The sequence below is a fragment of the Trichoderma aggressivum genome, assembly GCF_033847375.1.
Source record: "Trichoderma aggressivum f. europaeum strain CBS 100526 chromosome Unknown scaffold_033, whole genome shotgun sequence".
Taxonomy (NCBI): Eukaryota; Fungi; Ascomycota; class Sordariomycetes; order Hypocreales; family Hypocreaceae; genus Trichoderma; species Trichoderma aggressivum.
The window spans coordinates 261097-278461 of record NW_026946399.1 but is presented as its reverse complement, the minus strand read 5'-3'; the positions used below and the strand labels follow the sequence as shown (position 1 = coordinate 278461).

The following is a 17365-nucleotide window of genomic DNA, read 5'->3' as shown; positions in this document are numbered from 1 at the left end:
CAACAGTTTGCATGTATATTAACAAGACAAAGGGGTTTGTTTCTTTTACCAGAAATTGAGCAAAGTTTACTAATCTTTCTGTAGCAATTGAAGATTTGCAAAGCGTAGAGATAATGAGAAAGCCAATTCCGTCCAATCTCTAGACATGGCGAATGGCCTTCATTGTCAGCTAATTTCCACAGCATAATTGGAGCCAACACGGGGATGCCAAATTATAGATCGGTAATCCGGCACATCTCGGCAGGTTGGCAACAACACTTATTAACATCAAGTAACTCCTGTTCGTCATATAGCAAGAAGGCGTGGTACACGCAGCATTCTCACGTAAGAGTACTATTGTTGGTAGATAAGACATTGCCTTGTAAGAGTATCCTCTCCATCATAAGCATATATACCTATATCAGAATTAAGTATGTCATATTGCAATGTAAAAAAGAGGTAAATGAAGGAATAATTCAATGGTTATAAGAAACTGTGAAATGCGGTAGTAAACTGCGTTTCCGCCTTCACCCATCGAGTAGCATATACATATAACCTCGGGTCAAATATAAGTTGATGTACCGAAATTAACCGCTTCAAATTCTCAATAATCTCCATTTTCACTAGTAGTACTCCGTACTTCTTTTTTAATTAGATTGTCATTTTTTTGTGTTCTGCGTTGGAGAAGCCCTGGCTTGTAAATTTGCATTCTTCCATGGCTGGCCGTTGTGCGATATAAGTATTTCAATCCGTTCCCTTGACTTTGTCAGCATCCTCTTCTGGGTTGATCTGTGTACTCTTCATGACCACATGGATGAATGGATCTAGGAGACAATGTTTATCATAAGCCATGGCCGCAGCGAATTCATCCATGAAGAGATCACAAGAGATCAGATGGCGTGAGATTGAAATATAGCTTCTGCCTTCAAACTTGGGTTTTGTAGCCAATGGGGCACTAATGAAAGCCTCACCCCGACAATCCAATTTTCCAATCAAGAGCCAGGTTTGTCATTCCAAAAGGATAGACGAGAGCCTCATAGAATTCATTGTTTTGATTGCTGAAGCCCTGTCACAAGCCAAGGAGCAGAAAGCGGATTTGATCCCTGAGTAATAGGTTCGGGGTCGTCGTAGGTTCACGTGTTCTTGACCAAGCGAATCTTTTCCCGGACCTAAGTGTAGGTAAGTATGTTCCTCATCTGATAAGGATACGATAGAAAGGTAATAAAGAACCCATAGTCTTTCGTGTCTGTTATAGATGAGGTTATTGTCGAAACTCTCAAGACAGAGCACGTATTATGTACTACTGTAAGTTGAGAAATACCAACCTTGCCACAAATGTTAACCGATCAATTACAGCTACTTGCACCAGCTAAGCAACTCTTCAAATGTAAGATCTAAGCCATAATCCGGTATATTGGAGACGCTACCGAAAGATAGGGGCATCACGTCGATTCTCTTACTAAATGAAGATGCATTGTCACTCGATCTAGAGACTGAGATAGCCGTAAGAACCATCATAGGAAACCATTTATTGATTCCTGGCTTCCCGTTATGGCATTTACACACAAGTTAGATGATATCAAGGAGAGCAGGAGTGAAGGCCAAAGTACAATTACCTTGTTAAGGAAGGGCGAGGCCAAGAAAACTGGCAAAACAGGAGCACATTTCGGGCAATTTCGGGCAATTGCATTCTATTTGAGTGAAGCTCCTGCATCTCGACAATATAGTAAAACTCAAAATGTCAACATACACTCGGATAATATGAGTTGCTCTAGGTCAGCCATGCAGCCGCTCATGAAACTGGCCGCTCATGGGACGGCCGCACGCCGAAACCCGATTTCTCATAAACCATATCTATGGCCTTCATCTGTGCTATACTTTGATCCCCTGAAACCCATATGCCGTTTCCACTGCGACCTTTGATCCGATTGACGAACTCTTCCAGTTGGTATCTGTAAGACTTCCAGTAAAATTCGCCAGGTTGTTCCACGTCAATCTCCCGGAAGGAATGAACCGATTTGCAATTCTTTTCCGTCCACTTCTTGATGGGCTGCTGATCGTCTTTGTTGCGCACTTCATAGGTATCCTCTGTATCGATGCGATTATATATGGTGGCAAACATGTGTCCGTAGAACACGACTTTTCGCGTCCGTATTTTCACTTGGTTGGGCCCAAGCGAATCATCGTGAACTTCAACCCCTCGGTGCAAAACTTCAATCTTGGGAAGCTTGAACTTTGACCATGATTGATTGTATGTTCCTTGTATCTCTCCAATCGCGCCGTTGGGAAATTGAATCTTGGCCGTGTACTCTGCGTCACAAAGCTCGCTTGCTGGCGGCACCGTTGGTTTCAGATTACTCTCAATGCAGGATTCTGGCTCTGCTGCGAAGATGGCTCGCAGTGCCGATATTCCATAAGACCCGATGTCCATGATTGCCCCGCCGGCCAAGGCATAGTTGAATCGTATGTCAGTTGGTTTGATGATGCCCGTAGGGACTAATACCGAATGGCTAGCATAAACGACGTCGGCTTGGCTGATTTGAGACATGAAGTATTGCCATGTCGGGTGGAAATTGTAATGTACGGCGTCGAGCAAAATAGGCGCTCCAGGCTTATTCAACAGAGGTGATTGAAAGAGCAGTTTTGCTTCTTCTGCATTGGACACAGAAGGTTTTTCCAATAAAACGTGTTTACCCTTCTCGAGTGCTGCCAGTGCCCACTGAAAATGTAGACCGTTTGGCAGAGCGATATAAACAACGTCAATGGATGGATCGGCAACCAAAGCTACATCTCACGGATCAGAACATTTGCCTGTTTCGGCGTGGCCATGGACGGCGATCATGGCGCATCAACGAGGCTAAAGAGTGCAAAGAAGCAGCTTACCTTCATAAGAGTCTAGTACCACTGGGATACCGTGTTTATCGGCATATTCTTTTGCTTTTGTTTTATCTCGCGCGGCTACCGCTTGAACCACCACTTCGGGATGGGAGCGGGCTGGAATGAATAGAGCATCTGGCCTAAACGATTCAAGATGAGCCTCGCTGCACATTTGAGCAATGCATAATGAGATGCTCACCCTATGTTGGCAGCGCCTAGTATCCCAAACCGTACGGGATCGGAGGACTTGGGGACACTCGGCGGGTTGGACGCGGTGTAATTTCTGCGAAAAAAACTAAACAATCCCGCCATCCTGTAGAGAGTCGAGTGAGGTTCGTGGATGTATGGACTAAGTCTGGAGGCTATTGCTGAATAGAGGTTGAGGAGCTCGCTGGTATTTATTTATACGTGTGTGCCGTTTGACGAACTGAAGGCGGTGCTTCCACGGTATATCGGTATCTCGGCATCTCGTTATCCTGTTCTGACGTCTCACTCACCGCTGTTCCTAGATATGAGACTTTGTGTCGAGCTATCAACAGAGCTTAGATTGGTGGCGGACGTTATCAAGAAGTAGCAAAAGCAGAAGCGAAATTGAATCAGGACGAAAGATTCCTCATTGATATGGAACATTGTACGGTAAGCACTAAAAAGCGCCATGATGTGACTTTGGTGCCAATCGCGAGGCTTAAATCTCGCCTCTCCACAAGATGACAGATACATCAATAATAATTCCACCGGTGCCTTGACTCACCGCCGTGATCTGGCCTACTTGCTTCGATTGGTGCCCTACGAATGCTATGCTGTGCGGAGAACACGAGCATTCCATGTAAAATATCGTCGAGTATAAAACTACAGAATATGAAAACTAATAATGCTCGCTTACAATCCATTACAAAGAGCTACCCAAGCCGCACTTTGTGCCACATTCGTAAACATTCCTGCAAGTCCATGGCCAGCGTCCCCTCCAAGGCATCAGACGTGTCTTTAATCAAGGCAATCAATAGCGTTGCTTCAGCAAATGTCGATTGGTTCTCTTGAATGGTCTGGTAGTCGGACTTTCTCATGCCTCCCATATCCGCCCACGCCTTCCAAGTGTCCAGCATCTTGCAGATTGTCGACGTGAATTCTCCGTCGCGAACCATGCGATGCAGCATGAAGCCAACAACTTGCTTTACGGACAGAGATTCGTCCCAAATGTGTCGAGCTTTCAACCACGTAAAGCAGTAATCAGCAACGAGCTTTGTGTCCCATTTTGGGCTCTGCAGAGCTTCCATGGCCCGCTGGTCACGCCGCTGGTGCTCGGTTCTCGTTCTATCTCGCACTGCATTGCGAAAATCGATTAGTAACATTACACGAAAGATTCGTCCAAGCATCTGAAAGCAACTCACTGTCCTGCATCCGCTGGTCTGATTCTCTGCGCATCCTGTCTCTGACGGCCTGTTCACGCTGAGCTGGGTTCATTCTGGCTTCCGCCTCCATCGCTTGGCGCGATTCTCTGGTTCTCTGTGTGAATAGATCAAGAGAAGCGCCGTAGTCATGGTGCTTGGTAGCCCACTCGGGCGTCTCCGACTCATCCACCATGCCGAGCAACACCAAGACGCCACACGGCACCGTTTCTTTTCTAGAAAACGATAGGATGTCATCCGGGATCTTGTAGTTCCACAGGATTGTCTGACTGGAAGTGCCGTACGCTGTAGCAGCGCTCGCAAACCAGACACCGTTGGACTTTCGCGACTGTATGCGGAGATGTTCGATATAGAGGCTCTCAGGCGCGCTGTTGCTGTGAAGACCTCCTTCTACCAGAGCTGTGACAAGCCCGGATAAGGATATCTCGCAAGTAATGTCGCTTTCCATGGTTGTGTCAACTTGATGCTCGATGGAGTTGGCATCGTCATGGCTTGCTGCTTCGCTGGCGCTTCCGCTCTGGATCTGGTCCTCGTCGGCATCCTGTACTTTTTTGTCGTCCTTCTTCTCACTAGGAGTTGTCAATTCGCTTGATTTCCCAGCCAATGACGGTAAGCGAACCCAGTATGGCGGGAGATGGGCGTGATCGCGAGTAATCCAAGAGCTGGACCATGCCACAGCGAGTGATAAATGTCCGTCTGAGTCGTCCAGCGGGGCAAGGTAAAGAGCCTTTTCTCTCCCGTCAGGCGACATCATCAAGGAGCAGCCCACGGGTGCCCACAGTCCCGTGGATCTCAGCAACTTCCAGCCATGGGGATCCGGGACGGCTCCGAGATCCAGGAGATAGGAAACCAGCTCGTCAAACGCGACCTCGACCTGGGGCTGGCGCACCTGATCGGCATACTCAACGCGCTGAGTCTTCATCCCGATAGCGTTCGTCTTCCAGTTGAACGTTGTCCAGCTGCCGCCGGGAATCGAGCTGGGGTGGCGCGACAGGGTCCAGTACTCTGATCTGTTCTGAAACCTGTCCAAGGGCATGACGGCGTATCGCGGCAAGTCGATTTCGATGACGCGATTCACAACATCGCTACGTGTCAGCGCAGTCAGGCGACTCCGCCGGAGCATGCGCCTTATGCGGGAGAGAGACGCGAGAGTTGCGAATGTGTTGTAGAGAATAGGGAGAACTATTTCACATGGTCAGCGGCTGTCACCAGGGGTGATCCATTGACTATGATTGCTGTGTCGCGTTACCTCCCAGCACCGCCAATGGCACACCGATATAGGTGATGATGTCTGTCGCTGACCTGCCATCATCGGCCATTGTGATCCGAAGCCTTGCAACTGGCACCTCAACCAGCGGAGAAGTCCAAGAGCTCAACTTTTGACAATAGGAGAATAAGTTGAGATTCAAGAGAGACGAGGCGCAGTGAAGAGCTGCCTGTTAGCCTCAGCTGCTCATCTTGTTTGGTGTTAGCGCTGTGACTTGCGCATCTCAGCTGAACTCAGCCCTGGGGATCCTGGACACAAAGTCCTCCTACCATTTGCCCATCTGCCCCCTTTGCTAGGGCAAAAGCTTACAGCGCGAAACGCTCCAAAGAGTATGTTGGTGATCGAATTAAAATGAAGACGCTGAAAACACGCATCGTCCCGCTGTCTTAACAACCTGGACCTGGAGCATCATCGATAGATGGAATTCTCATGCCGGGTACCTGACGCTATCTTAGTTTGACTAAATGCTATGCTCCATAGCATGGATCAGCCTCAACCCCAGCTCAGGCTCCCGTCAAATCGACTAGGGCTTCTGAGGTTGTCTACCCACTGAATATGGCGGGCTGACACAGCGACGCCAGGCACTGAGGAGCAGACAAAGAATTGGCCACCAGGGCGCTTTACTTGGATGAGTTTGGTTAAAGTCAATCAATTGTTATTACTGTTCTTAGTAGCTGTATTACTTTTAGATTGCACATGTAAACACTTTGTGTGCTCTATTTTGTAATTTGAGAGCGCAAAACACATTTAGGGGCAGCTCTTCTAATGCTATGAGGCTGAAATATACCTGGTGTATTGCAACCTCTTTCCATCAACCAGTCGCAATCTTCTTTCTACCCATAAAAACACCCTTTCAAGTTACAGGCTGGCATCGTTTGCCTCCAGCATTGCCAGTGCTCGATCTCCCTCTTCACTGGCAAGTTGAAAAGCAATTGAAGCTCCAACACGAAGTCCTACAACGTCGTCGTTAGCATAGAGCATCCGGTAGATGGAATTGTGCAACCAGACTCACCATTGCTCCCTGCCATGAGTGCTTGCTTGATTGATTCCTGCGTATCTCCTGCAGCGAAACATCCAGGCACACTGGTACGTAGCATCATTGAATCAGCCACTATGTCGCCCTTTGGATTGGTTTCCAGTCCCAGCTGTTCAATCAAGTCCCGGCCACGAGGCTGCATTGGAGGTCGATGCAGCAACATTCCCAGCTTTACGGGCGGACCGCTCTCAAATTCAATCGAGATTCCATTCTCGGGACCGTCGCCGTTGTTGATGAGACGACGGACTGGGCGCTGGTCTAATTTGATGCCGATGGCCAAAACCTTTTTCAGGGCCATTTGCGTGGGCTCATCCGTTGGCACTGGCCCATTGCTGTAGATTGTAAATTCCTTATTGAATGGCCGGACCATCAAGGCGAAGGAGGCGTAGGATGGATCTGGGAACGTGAGCATGCCGATGGGGAAATCTTTTTGCTCGTACCCGTCACAGAAAGGACACTGGTAACTATATCCAAAGTTAGCATGACGTTGACAAACTGACTTTTGAGGTAATGGTTGATGACTTGCATGTGCTGGGGCCAGTTCTCTTTGTATCCCTCGATATCAGTGGGCAGAATATCCTCAACACCCGTCGCTAGAACCAACTTGCGGCCAAGATACGTATTGTTGGAGCTGTCGACGGCTTGAAAGCCTTTGTAGCCAGGGAGAATCTCGGTGTTGGAGACTGACACAATCTTGGTATCCATGAACGACACCTGGTCCGAGTATTTCTCTCTAATCTGCCCTCGCGCAATATTCCGGAATGAGCGTGGAGCTATTCCATCCCGAGAGAGAAATGTGTGCATCTCCTTGGCGTCGTTATTGCGATACTCGCTAGAGTCGAAGACGATCGAAGTTCGACAAACGCGAGCCAGAGTCAGTGCCGACGACAGACCAGCCGGGCCGCCGCCGATGACGAGAGCATCGTAGATGACGGGAGGTGTGCGAAACATCATGTTGTCTGGTTGAAAATCGTAAGAGAATGGATATTGCTGGCTGTGACTGAGATGACCAAAGCTGAGACTCAGGACGAGGGAGAGCTTCCAGATCATGACCTGGGAGAGAGAGAGAACAGAAGTCAAATCGAAGGAAGTGAACAAGTAATACAAAGTTTGAGAGTTGAAAGCACAATGAGCGAATTGTGAATCAGCTGGTGAAACGATAAGCAAGAGTTTCCATGTCGGCTGCCGACCTTGATAGATAGATGAAACGGATGTGGGGTGAAAAGGTAAAAGTCTCCGGAAACTTGGCGGATTCAAACAACGCTGCCAATGACAAGAGGAATTAGGTATAGCGACTTACATGTATTCATTAATAAATTAAAGTAGCTGTACGAGGCTGATATTCACAGTGATTGTGCAGCCAATCCCTTCCAAACGCGTGGTTGATTGTGCGTGTGTTTGTGACACTCAAATCATAGAGTCACTGCGCCTGCACCAGCGAGTCGGAGCCTTGATTCACTCATTTAGCGTATTGACACAGCGCACGTGCGTGATACTGGTGGAAAATATGAAAAGTGATGTACAAGAGTTGAAAATGAATGATTCGTATGTTGAGGGAATAGCAGAGACTTGGCGTGAATAAGGCAAGGTTGCTTCCTTTGTGTTCCTTGCCTTGCTTCGATTGGTGGTGCTAGGCCTCGAAACAACATCAACCCAAGATATCAACGTGCTTCAAACTGATATTAATCTTCAGAATTTGATGTAACTCTAAATATTTCGGTTTCCGTCAGAATAAACCGGTAACCGTGTCTGGTTATAGCTGCCGAAGATGTCCTTGTCAACGAGATTAAGAAGAGTCAGAGTTTGGTCATTCTCACAGGTTGAAACAAAGAGATTTCAAAGTTTATAGCACCAAAATTCCAATAATACCAGAAAATATCATGGCGATATTGTTGGTGATAAAAATAGCGCTCGTATCTCCTTTGGTTGGTAAACACCACGCCCTTGAACAAATCTAACAGTATACATGGCTAAGGCAGATCACCAAATAGATATGGCTCGCGTACAGACTATGGGCGCGCGATCCGCGCATGAAATGCCTTCCGCCAGGCCCTAAAGGGCTCCCCATCATTGGCAATATGCTGGAAATGGCAGATACTGACAAGATGATGACCTTGGCGAAGCAGTGGGCCGATGAATACGGCGATGTGTTTTACACCAAAGTAGGTTTGCAACACTTCATATGGCTATCATCACCCACCGCCGTCAAGGATCTCATGGACAAACGGGGAGCCATATACTCTTCTCGAGCCGCCAGCCCCATGATCAACATGGTTTCCAATGAAGAGCGCCTCAACTTTCTTCCCTATGGCGAAAAGTGGCGCACTCTCAGAAACATCCTCCATTCGGCGCTCAACTTGGAGACAACTTCGACGTACAAGCCCGTGCAAGACTTTGAATCAAAGCAAGCCGTTTGGGAAATCCTGCATGCAAAAGATGACCTAGAGTTCAACGACATCAACCGCAGATACTCGACCAGCACCATCATGACCATCACCTATGGACAGCCTGTGCCTCGTCTCAGCGACCCTCTGTACCAGGATATTCTCAAAATTGTCCGGCACTTCTCGCTGGCCACAGCGCCTGGCGGCTGGATGATTGACACGCTGCCCATGCTTGCAGACATTGTCCCAGAGTTTCTCTTGCAAAACTGGAAGACGGTGGCCAGGCAATGGTACAAGGAAGACTCGCAAATCTACCTCCGCATGTACAACACACTCATGGACAAGGTCAAAAACGGCACAGCTCCGGATTGTTTTCTGAAAGACTTTGCGCGGGAAAAGTTGGAAAAGAGCCTCATCTCCGACGTCACGGCGGCGTTTGCTGCGGGAGCGTTGATCGAAGCCGGAAGCGATGCAACGACAACAGCCCTCAACAATGTCATATTGGCTTGTCTTCTCTATCCCGAGATCGTTGAAGGTGCCCATGAGGAGCTTGACCGAGTAGTGGGAAGTGATCGCATGCCCGATTTCAACGACGAGCCGAATTTGCCGTACATTCGCGGCATTGCAAAGGAGACGCTTCGATGGCGCGCCTCTACCAAGATCGGGACATGCCATTCGACTACTCAGGATGACTGGTACAAGGGCCATTTTATCCCCAAGGGCGCCGTAATTGTTCTTAACTGGTGGTGAGTATTTTCATCTGGGTCTGATTAGAGGACATACGATATATCATGTCCGTCAACTGACATTTATAGGGCCATCCACTTCGACGAAACTCGATGGAAAGATCCCCAGCGCTTCGACCCAACACGCTACCTCGACGACTCTCTAACAGAAGCAGAATCCATGGCCCAGGCCGACGCCAACCTGCGAGACCACTTCACATTTGGTGCCGGCCGTCGCAACTGTCCCGGCGTCCACATCGCCCACAACTCCCTCTTCATCAACATCGCCCGTATCTTCTGGGCCTTTCGCATCCGCAAATCCACCGACGACGACGGCAATCTCATTGAGCCCTCCACCGCGGCGCAGCCGGGGTTTCTTCTCACACCGGTCAAGTTCCCTTGCAGGTTCGAGGCGAGAAGCGACAAGCACGCGGCCATCATTGAGCAGACCTGGTCAGAGGCGCAAAAGCAATGAGTTGTCTGGCGGCCACAAAAAAGCAAAACCGTGTGCGTGTTGCTGGATGATTGGTCTGATGCGCATATCCCTGTGACGAAGCTGAAAACGCGGATCCAATGAGAGCGATTTGCCTAGATACGAGGCTGCAAGGGGGGGTTAATCTCTCCTTCTTGTTTCTCAGCCTTCGGGTTTTATCACTTCATGCATGTATAGATGCCCAGTCGATAGATCAATGACAATATGTGTATTCGGCGACTGGTCGGAAGCCGGTTGTGTGATCAAAGCCCGGGTATAAATAAATACACATCCCTCAGACAATCGCACAATGCGCTATCCCAACGTAAAACCACAAACATTTTCAACCCTATTCATATATACAAAAAGTGTAAACGTTCTGAAAAAAAAAGAACGAGGATATCATGTCTACTCTTGAAGACTTCTTAGCAAATCTCAACCGTGCCCTCGAAGATGTCACTGAAAACCTCCAAGGGCCACTCAACGACGAGCGTGTCAAGACTCTCCAGATGACTGAATCTCTCCCAGCTAATAACAAGAAGCTGTGGGAGCTCCTCTCTCAGACGGTCAATATGGCCGATCAACTTGTGCAGCTCCTCCAGCCTCCAGCCATCAGACTCGCAGAGACCTATCTTGGTACGTCGGAGTCAAGTCATCTCACCACCCATATCAGTACAAAAGATTCTAACACGTTTAATCTATAACAGCCTATCTAGACACCAAAGCGCTCTTTTCCGTCGTATCTCACAACATTCCCGATCTCTTGTCTTCCGGCCCTCTCCAAACTTCAGTCCTCGCTCAGCAAAGCAGCCTCCAACCTCTCCGTCTCAAGCAAGTCATGCGCGTGCTTCACAACAACGGCATATTCGACTATGAGCCCAACTCGGATACATACTCCAACAACGCCGCTTCCGCTCTTCTCCAAAAAGACCATTGGACCCAGTGGCATCGCTGGGTGAGCCTCTACGGCGATGAATTCTACGACGCCGCCAAAGGCATCCCCTCAGCCATCAAAGACGGAGAAACCCGCAGCGCCGCCCAAATCACCTACGCAACCGACAAGAGCATCTTCACCTATTTCGCCGAAAAGGGCCTCCAAGAGAAATTCCACAAAGCCCTCGGCGCAGGCGCCGTAGCGCAAGCCCCCGGAATGCTGGCCGATTACAACTGGAAGGAATTAGGCGATGCCGTCGTCTGCGACATTGGCGGCGGCGGCGGCGACTTCATCACGGCTCTGCTGCGGGATAATCCGCCCATGAGAGGCGCTCTCCTTGAAATCGAGCCCATTGTCGAGATGGTGAAGCCAAAGTACAGCAGTCCCGACGGCGTCTTTGCAGACGTTGCGGATCGCATGACGGAGCTACACGCCGGAGACTTTCTTACCAAGATCCCCTCTTATGAAGTGTACACGATGAAATGGTGTCTTCACAACTGGACAGACTCTGATGTCGTCAAAATCCTGACCAATGTCCGCCGGGCCATTAAACTCACTCCTCGCTCGAGGATGGTTATCATCGAGTCGGTGCTTGCAGAGGGTCGGAGTTCACGCGTCTGGCGATATGGGGATCTCACCATGATGTCTACGGCCAATGGACTGGAGCGTACAGAGGCTGAATGGATCAAACTCGCTAGACAGTCTGGCTGGGTTATCAAGGGAATAACGCCTTTGCGACACGCCTGGGCTGCGGCCATTGACTTGAGGCCATTCTTTGCCGTGTCTATGTAGCGTCCATGCCACCTGCAGGCATTTACCAATATCAACATTCTGACTTGACATGGTACCAAAAGAATATATTGATGTTAATTTAATTGCATGCACGAGATAATCACATTCCCCGACTCTCTTTGTGTACTGATTTATAGCCTGTGGAGTATGGCCGTTTGCCTTTCCATCCACAAATGAACCAGTAGTCGAGACAAGACATGCAAAGAATATTCTAATCAGCTCAAGAAAACATCACAATGAATGCCAGTGCAATTAGTTGATTAAAGTATGAACAAAGTATTAATAACATGGCATCTGTAATGGCCACTGCCTGGATACACTCCCAGCCTAAGTGGCATGCATCTATTATGGTATGGCTCTGGTGACAGCAAAAGAGAAATAAAAGGACCGAGATTTCCCGCATCTGCAATTATCGCAGCGCATTATTAGTCATTACATGAACGTTGAATAGCACATAGGCTTCCATCCTTAAACTCCCTCTCCGCGGGCAGATTGATATAGCTTGAAGTAGTGGCCATGCCGGGCCATGAGCTCGTTATGCGTGCCCTGCTCGACGATATGGCCCGCAGCCATGACAATGATCACGTCTGCGGTTTTGACAGTATTCAGTCGCTAAAAGAGAGCGTAGCGAGTCAGCATCTTTACACCTTGTTGCAGCTAGAACTCAAATCGACTTACGTGAGTGACTAGAATCATTGTCCGGCCACCTTGAATACTTTGGAGGGTTTCCTGAACAAGCTATTCTTCGTTAGCCATGCATTCTTAATAGTCCATGTTTTCATGTCTGGATAATCAGCTTGCTCACCAGTTCAGATTCCGCGTCCAGTGCGCTGGTAGGCTCATCCAATAGCAATATCTCCGGGTTTCGAATAAGCGCACGCGCAATCGCAATGCGTTGCTTCTGGCCTCCAGACAGGGCAATACCCTTCGCCCCGCAATCACTATTGAAGCCGTCCGGGAGTGAAGCAATTAGGTCGGTCAGGTTAGCGGCGTCGCACGCGCTGATGATGTCTTCTTCCTTGACTTTGTCTTCATCCACTCCAAGGGTGATGTTGTCACGGATCGAGCCTGTCAATAAATTGGTTAGCTAGGAATTCCGTAGATAGAATGCATTGTGTACTGACCTCGATACAAGGTGGGCTCTTGTGGCACAATCGCCAAACGCCTTCTGTAAATGTCTGCCTCTTCGGAGGAGATGGGCTTCCCAAACACATTGATATGCCCGGCTCTGGGATCATAAAATCGTTCTAACAGGGCCAACAAAGTCGATTTTCCAGATCCAGAGCTACCGACGACTGCCACTGTCTGCCCCTGCGAAATCTGTAACGAAATATTCTTCAATACAGTAACTTCAGGCCGAGCCGGGTAAGCGAATGAGACATTCTGGAAATCAACAACGACGTTTGCGTCCTTTTCACCTTCGACATCGAGCAAAGGTGCTTGCTCCTTAGGCACATGCACTTGTCGTCGGATGCCGAGGATATTGTTGGATGCTATGCTAGCCTTACTTATGTCTATTTTCTTGTCAGTACCAACATCTTGGGGGATCGAAAGCGACCTACTGGATGAGAATCCGAAAAGAGCACCCGCAGCTTGTCCACCGACAATGACGGCGATGAAAACCGTAAAGAATTCTTCCGTTGAGGTTTTCCCCTCCTTCATTAGCTTGCCTCCGTACCAAAAGCCTAACGCAGCGGCAAGTAACTCAGCGCTCTCTGAGAAAGCAAAAAAGAGGGTTATGGCTGCTGTTTTCCGGGTTAGCCTTCTCATTGTTTGAGCCAGGTGCTGCTCATAAGACTTTTGCACAATATTTTCCATGGTAAATGCCTTGACCGTGCGGATAGATGATAGTGAATCTGATGCAAATCGAGCACTCTCTTCAAAAATCTTGGCCGTTGCTTCTGCAAGAGATGAATCCAGAGTCATGCGTATGAAACCGGCAGCGAAGACGCATGGCATGGCTCCAAAGATGGCTACGAGAGCAAGTCTCCATGAGAAGACTAGTGCAATAATACTGCCACTAATGATGCTCACGAAGATGGAGATGAGAAGACCAAAATTGACAGAAATCAGCTCGTGAAGATTCGAGGGATCGGTTGAGAGCCTCGAGACTAGAGCACCAGATGTCACGCGATCGAAGAACTCGATGCGTTGGCTGAGGATGGCACGGAAGTAGTCGAGCCGGTAAAACTTGGTGAGGCGAATACCCAGCAACGTCATGAAGAATCCCAACACGGCGTAAGCTATGAGAGCGCCAAGGCCGACAACGAAGAACATGAGGGACCAGAAATTGGCATCCGAGGATAGTTGCTGTGACTGCCTGGTGTTGTTTTGAAAGGTGTCTAGGACTCTGCCGAGAAGAATGGCCTGGATGGGGAAGATTTGTGCCGTGACAATAGCAGAGAAGACGCCAATGAAGAGTACAGGCCAGTACTGCTTCTGTTCTTTGGCGATGGTACAGAGGTTAGAGAAGAGTGAGCGTTTGGTGATGTCTGGAATTTCCGCCTCATGAACTGGAGAAGAGTCTGGCACAACAGACGGCCCTTTGACCAATGGATTCAATTCGATCAATGAACTTTCAACAGGCGCAAATTCGGCAGGTTCAGACTCGTCCTGCAGTTGTGCATCATGCAACCGTTTGTACAGCCCGCCACTGGCAATGAGCTCTTCGTGAGTACCTTGCTCTACAACCTGGCCTTTGTCGATGACAATGATTCTGTCGGCTTTCATGGCAGACGAAATCTTGTGTGAGATGAATATGGTTGTTCTGTCTTCAGAGGCGGTCATCAGGGTTTCGATGACTCTGGAATTCTCGTTGTCAAGAGCACTTGTTGCCTCGTCCATCAGGAGAATGGGACGCCGTCCGATCAAAGCACGCGCAATCGCAATGCGTTGCTTCTCTCCGCCGGATATGAGACCACCTTGATCGCCAACAATGGTATCGAATGCCTGACAATAATCGCGTTAGTGGTCAACTTTTCTCATGGGCGGATTGGGGAACTCAGGCTCACATTTGGTAATCTGTGGATGAAATCGATGGCTCGAGCTTTTTGGCATGCTTCTTCCACCAGCCTCCTCTTTTCTTCAACGGATGCATGTTCCTGCTCGGTTCCAATGAGGCCGTATGTGATGTTTTCGAATATCGATGCATTGAACAGCTGTGGCTGTTGCTGGACAAGAGCGATCTGGCTTCTCAGCCACTTGGCGTCGATCGCGGTGATGTCGTAGCCATCCAACGAGAGAACTCCTGCCGTAGGCTGGTACCATCTCTCCAGAAGAGAGATGAGGGTACTTTTTCCTGCACCTGATGGGCCAACCACGGCTGTTGATGTACCTCTGGTAAATTCGATGTCAACATCCATGAGGGCTTTGCGGTCTGGTCGCGATGGATAGGAGAACGAGACATTGCGCAACTCCACATGGCCATTACATGTGTCGAGCCTCGAGGCAACGGAATCGACAGTGGCATCGGTTTGGTCTGCATCGTCCAGAATCTTGAAAACGTCGCCAGAGGCAGCGACGGCCTTGATGAAGGAGGGCATGTTGGGACCCAAAGCCATAATGGCTCCCAAACCAATTAACATGGCGAAAAATACACTGCGTGGAAGTTAGAAGGGGAAGAATAGAGTCGTATGGGGAAGCAGACATACGAAAGAATTCTGCCAGGGTCCGTAATTTTCCCTTGCTTGTACAAATACGCTCCAAGATAGAAGCCAATGGCCCATCCCGTGAACATGAAGAAGTATTGGCAGGCAAACATCAAGCCGACAAAGGGACCTTTCTTTTTACCATCCTTCTGGGCTTGGTCCAGAATTGCCTCGTACTTGGCCAAGAACTTGGGAGCAGCTCCAAAAGCTATTACAGTCTTGATGCTTCCAAGAGCATCTTCAGCAATGGCACTGCAGTCAGAGTATCTCTTGAGAAGACCGGCTTCTATTTTCTGGTCACTGCCCACAATGAATCCGATCAGGCCGAGGGTGAGGAACACGAGGCCTAGCATGACTAGTGTGAGATGCCACGATTGTGAAAAGGCGACGGCAAAAGAGGCCAAGAGCATGGAAAAAGCTTGTATCATGACCCCAATTCGATCGGACAGTGCTGACTGAATGGAATTGCAGTGGGCTGTGATGGCATTCGACAGAGCTCCCGGCGTTTGCGCATCGTGGGCCGTGACGCTGCGATGCAGGATATGGTTCAGACACTGGTAATGGATCATTAGAGAGTACATCGAAGAGCAGCTCATTCATAGGCAGAGTTGAACAGTACCTTGAGTCGTAAAGCTCGCACCATTCGGTTCGCAGAATAGCCAAAGCCAAAACTCCATATGTACACGAGCTAGAAAACAGGGTTAGGCCGACAAGACTTCAACTCAAAGGGCATAACGATCACGATGTACCGTAAACTTGGCAATGAACAAGTACACAAACCAAAGACTGGAATTGTTAGAAGGATACTGGTGACATTGGACACGACACATACGCATTTGTTCCCACATGCTTCATGAAGTCCGCCGAGGCCTGTTCGTCTTTGTCGGTAAAGTTGGCAGTCAGGCGGCCAAGGACGAGTGCCATTAGGGGCATTGCTGCCATGATTGTAAGCATAAACAAAGCTGCATCTCACGACCATGGTTTGACATACCGGCACCGCTGCAAATTGCGGCCAAGGCGCAACCGATCTGGATTATCCTGTCCTTGGTTTGGCCAAAGGCAAACACCCTCTGGCTGCCCGTCAGCAGATATCGACCGACGTCTGTAGAGAGTCCCTCATACCATCAGCATTCCAAAACCGGTCCTGGGCGGCTCATCGATTGCTTCGGTCTCGAGTTCGACCTTGTTGGAAGCTTCGTTGCCGCTGGGAGTTGCTTCGAGGCCTCCCGCAGCCTCGTCTTCCTCCTTCATCGTGATCGTCGAGCAAGGGGGAATTGCGATGGAACGTCTTGCGAGTGTCGAAGGAAACGAACGTCTTTTGTCTGAGAGAAATGTGCGAATAGAGGATACTCCGTCAAAGTGGCGAGAGATTGGAGATGCGGGCAGGTGACGTTGAGGGGAATTAGGTGCGTCGATGTTTTTCTTTTTTTTTTTCGTTTGTTTGAGAACCAAGAGATGAAAGAATTGGACGGTCCCTGTCAAACACACTTACGCTCGGGTACTTTTTCGTTTGTATCTATCAGCACTGATATTAAAGATGTTCCTGCACCGAGGCAGCTGGCAGTACTTTCATCTGCGTCACTTGTGCTAACAGGTACCTGGATGTGGATGGAGTGGCAGCTGTTTGGCAGCTGTGCAAACGGCCGTCACCTCGCATGTGAAAGAAGGCGGCACGGCAGAGTATCAAAGCGCGATACTGACAGGAGATTACAGGTACCTTAAGGTGATAGACAGTACAGGGCATGAGCCAAAGAGGAAAAGAAAAGACGAAGCGAGGCAAGATGGCGTGTGCCACAGCACTCGTACGCGTGTGTCCGTATCAAGTCGCATGTCATGGCTTTGACCA

General features: G+C 49.0%; 5 protein-coding genes across 5 annotated transcripts; 2 read left to right on the top strand and 3 right to left on the bottom strand.

Moving 5' to 3' along the window:
• Positions 1–1771: 1771 nt before the first annotated feature.
• Positions 1772–5581, bottom strand: Triagg1_7509 (uncharacterized protein; the record flags this gene model as incomplete). The annotated part of the gene is made up of 6 exons (XM_062902253.1): positions 1772–2763; positions 2863–2996; positions 3056–3139; positions 3760–4177; positions 4245–5444; positions 5512–5581. The coding sequence occupies 6 exons, from the start codon at positions 5579–5581 to the stop codon at positions 1772–1774; spliced, it is 2898 nt and encodes a 965-aa protein (XP_062753566.1).
• An 806-nt stretch (positions 5582–6387) lies between these two features.
• Triagg1_7508 (uncharacterized protein) lies at positions 6388–7519 on the bottom strand (the record flags this gene model as incomplete). The annotated part of the gene is made up of 3 exons (XM_062902252.1): positions 6388–6482; positions 6542–6961; positions 7006–7519. The coding sequence occupies 3 exons, from the start codon at positions 7517–7519 to the stop codon at positions 6388–6390; spliced, it is 1029 nt and encodes a 342-aa protein (XP_062753565.1).
• Positions 7520–8595: 1076 nt separating this feature from the next.
• Triagg1_7507 (uncharacterized protein) lies at positions 8596–10149 on the top strand (the record flags this gene model as incomplete). Its single annotated transcript, XM_062902250.1, has 2 exons — positions 8596–9695; positions 9765–10149. 2 exons carry the CDS (start codon positions 8596–8598, stop codon positions 10147–10149), a joined length of 1485 nt encoding a protein of 494 aa, XP_062753564.1.
• Positions 10150–10456: 307 nt separating this feature from the next.
• Positions 10457–11872, top strand: Triagg1_7506 (uncharacterized protein; the record flags this gene model as incomplete). Its single annotated transcript, XM_062902249.1, has 3 exons — positions 10457–10471; positions 10539–10782; positions 10854–11872. 3 exons carry the CDS (start codon positions 10457–10459, stop codon positions 11870–11872), a joined length of 1278 nt encoding a protein of 425 aa, XP_062753563.1.
• Positions 11873–12340: 468 nt separating this feature from the next.
• Triagg1_7505 (uncharacterized protein) lies at positions 12341–16770 on the bottom strand (the record flags this gene model as incomplete). The annotated part of the gene is made up of 12 exons (XM_062902248.1): positions 12341–12484; positions 12551–12610; positions 12678–12940; positions 12997–13386; positions 13435–14821; positions 14884–15469; positions 15523–16073; positions 16139–16207; positions 16269–16305; positions 16352–16454; positions 16511–16589; positions 16642–16770. The coding sequence occupies 12 exons, from the start codon at positions 16768–16770 to the stop codon at positions 12341–12343; spliced, it is 3798 nt and encodes a 1265-aa protein (XP_062753562.1).
• Positions 16771–17365: the final 595 nt, after the last annotated feature.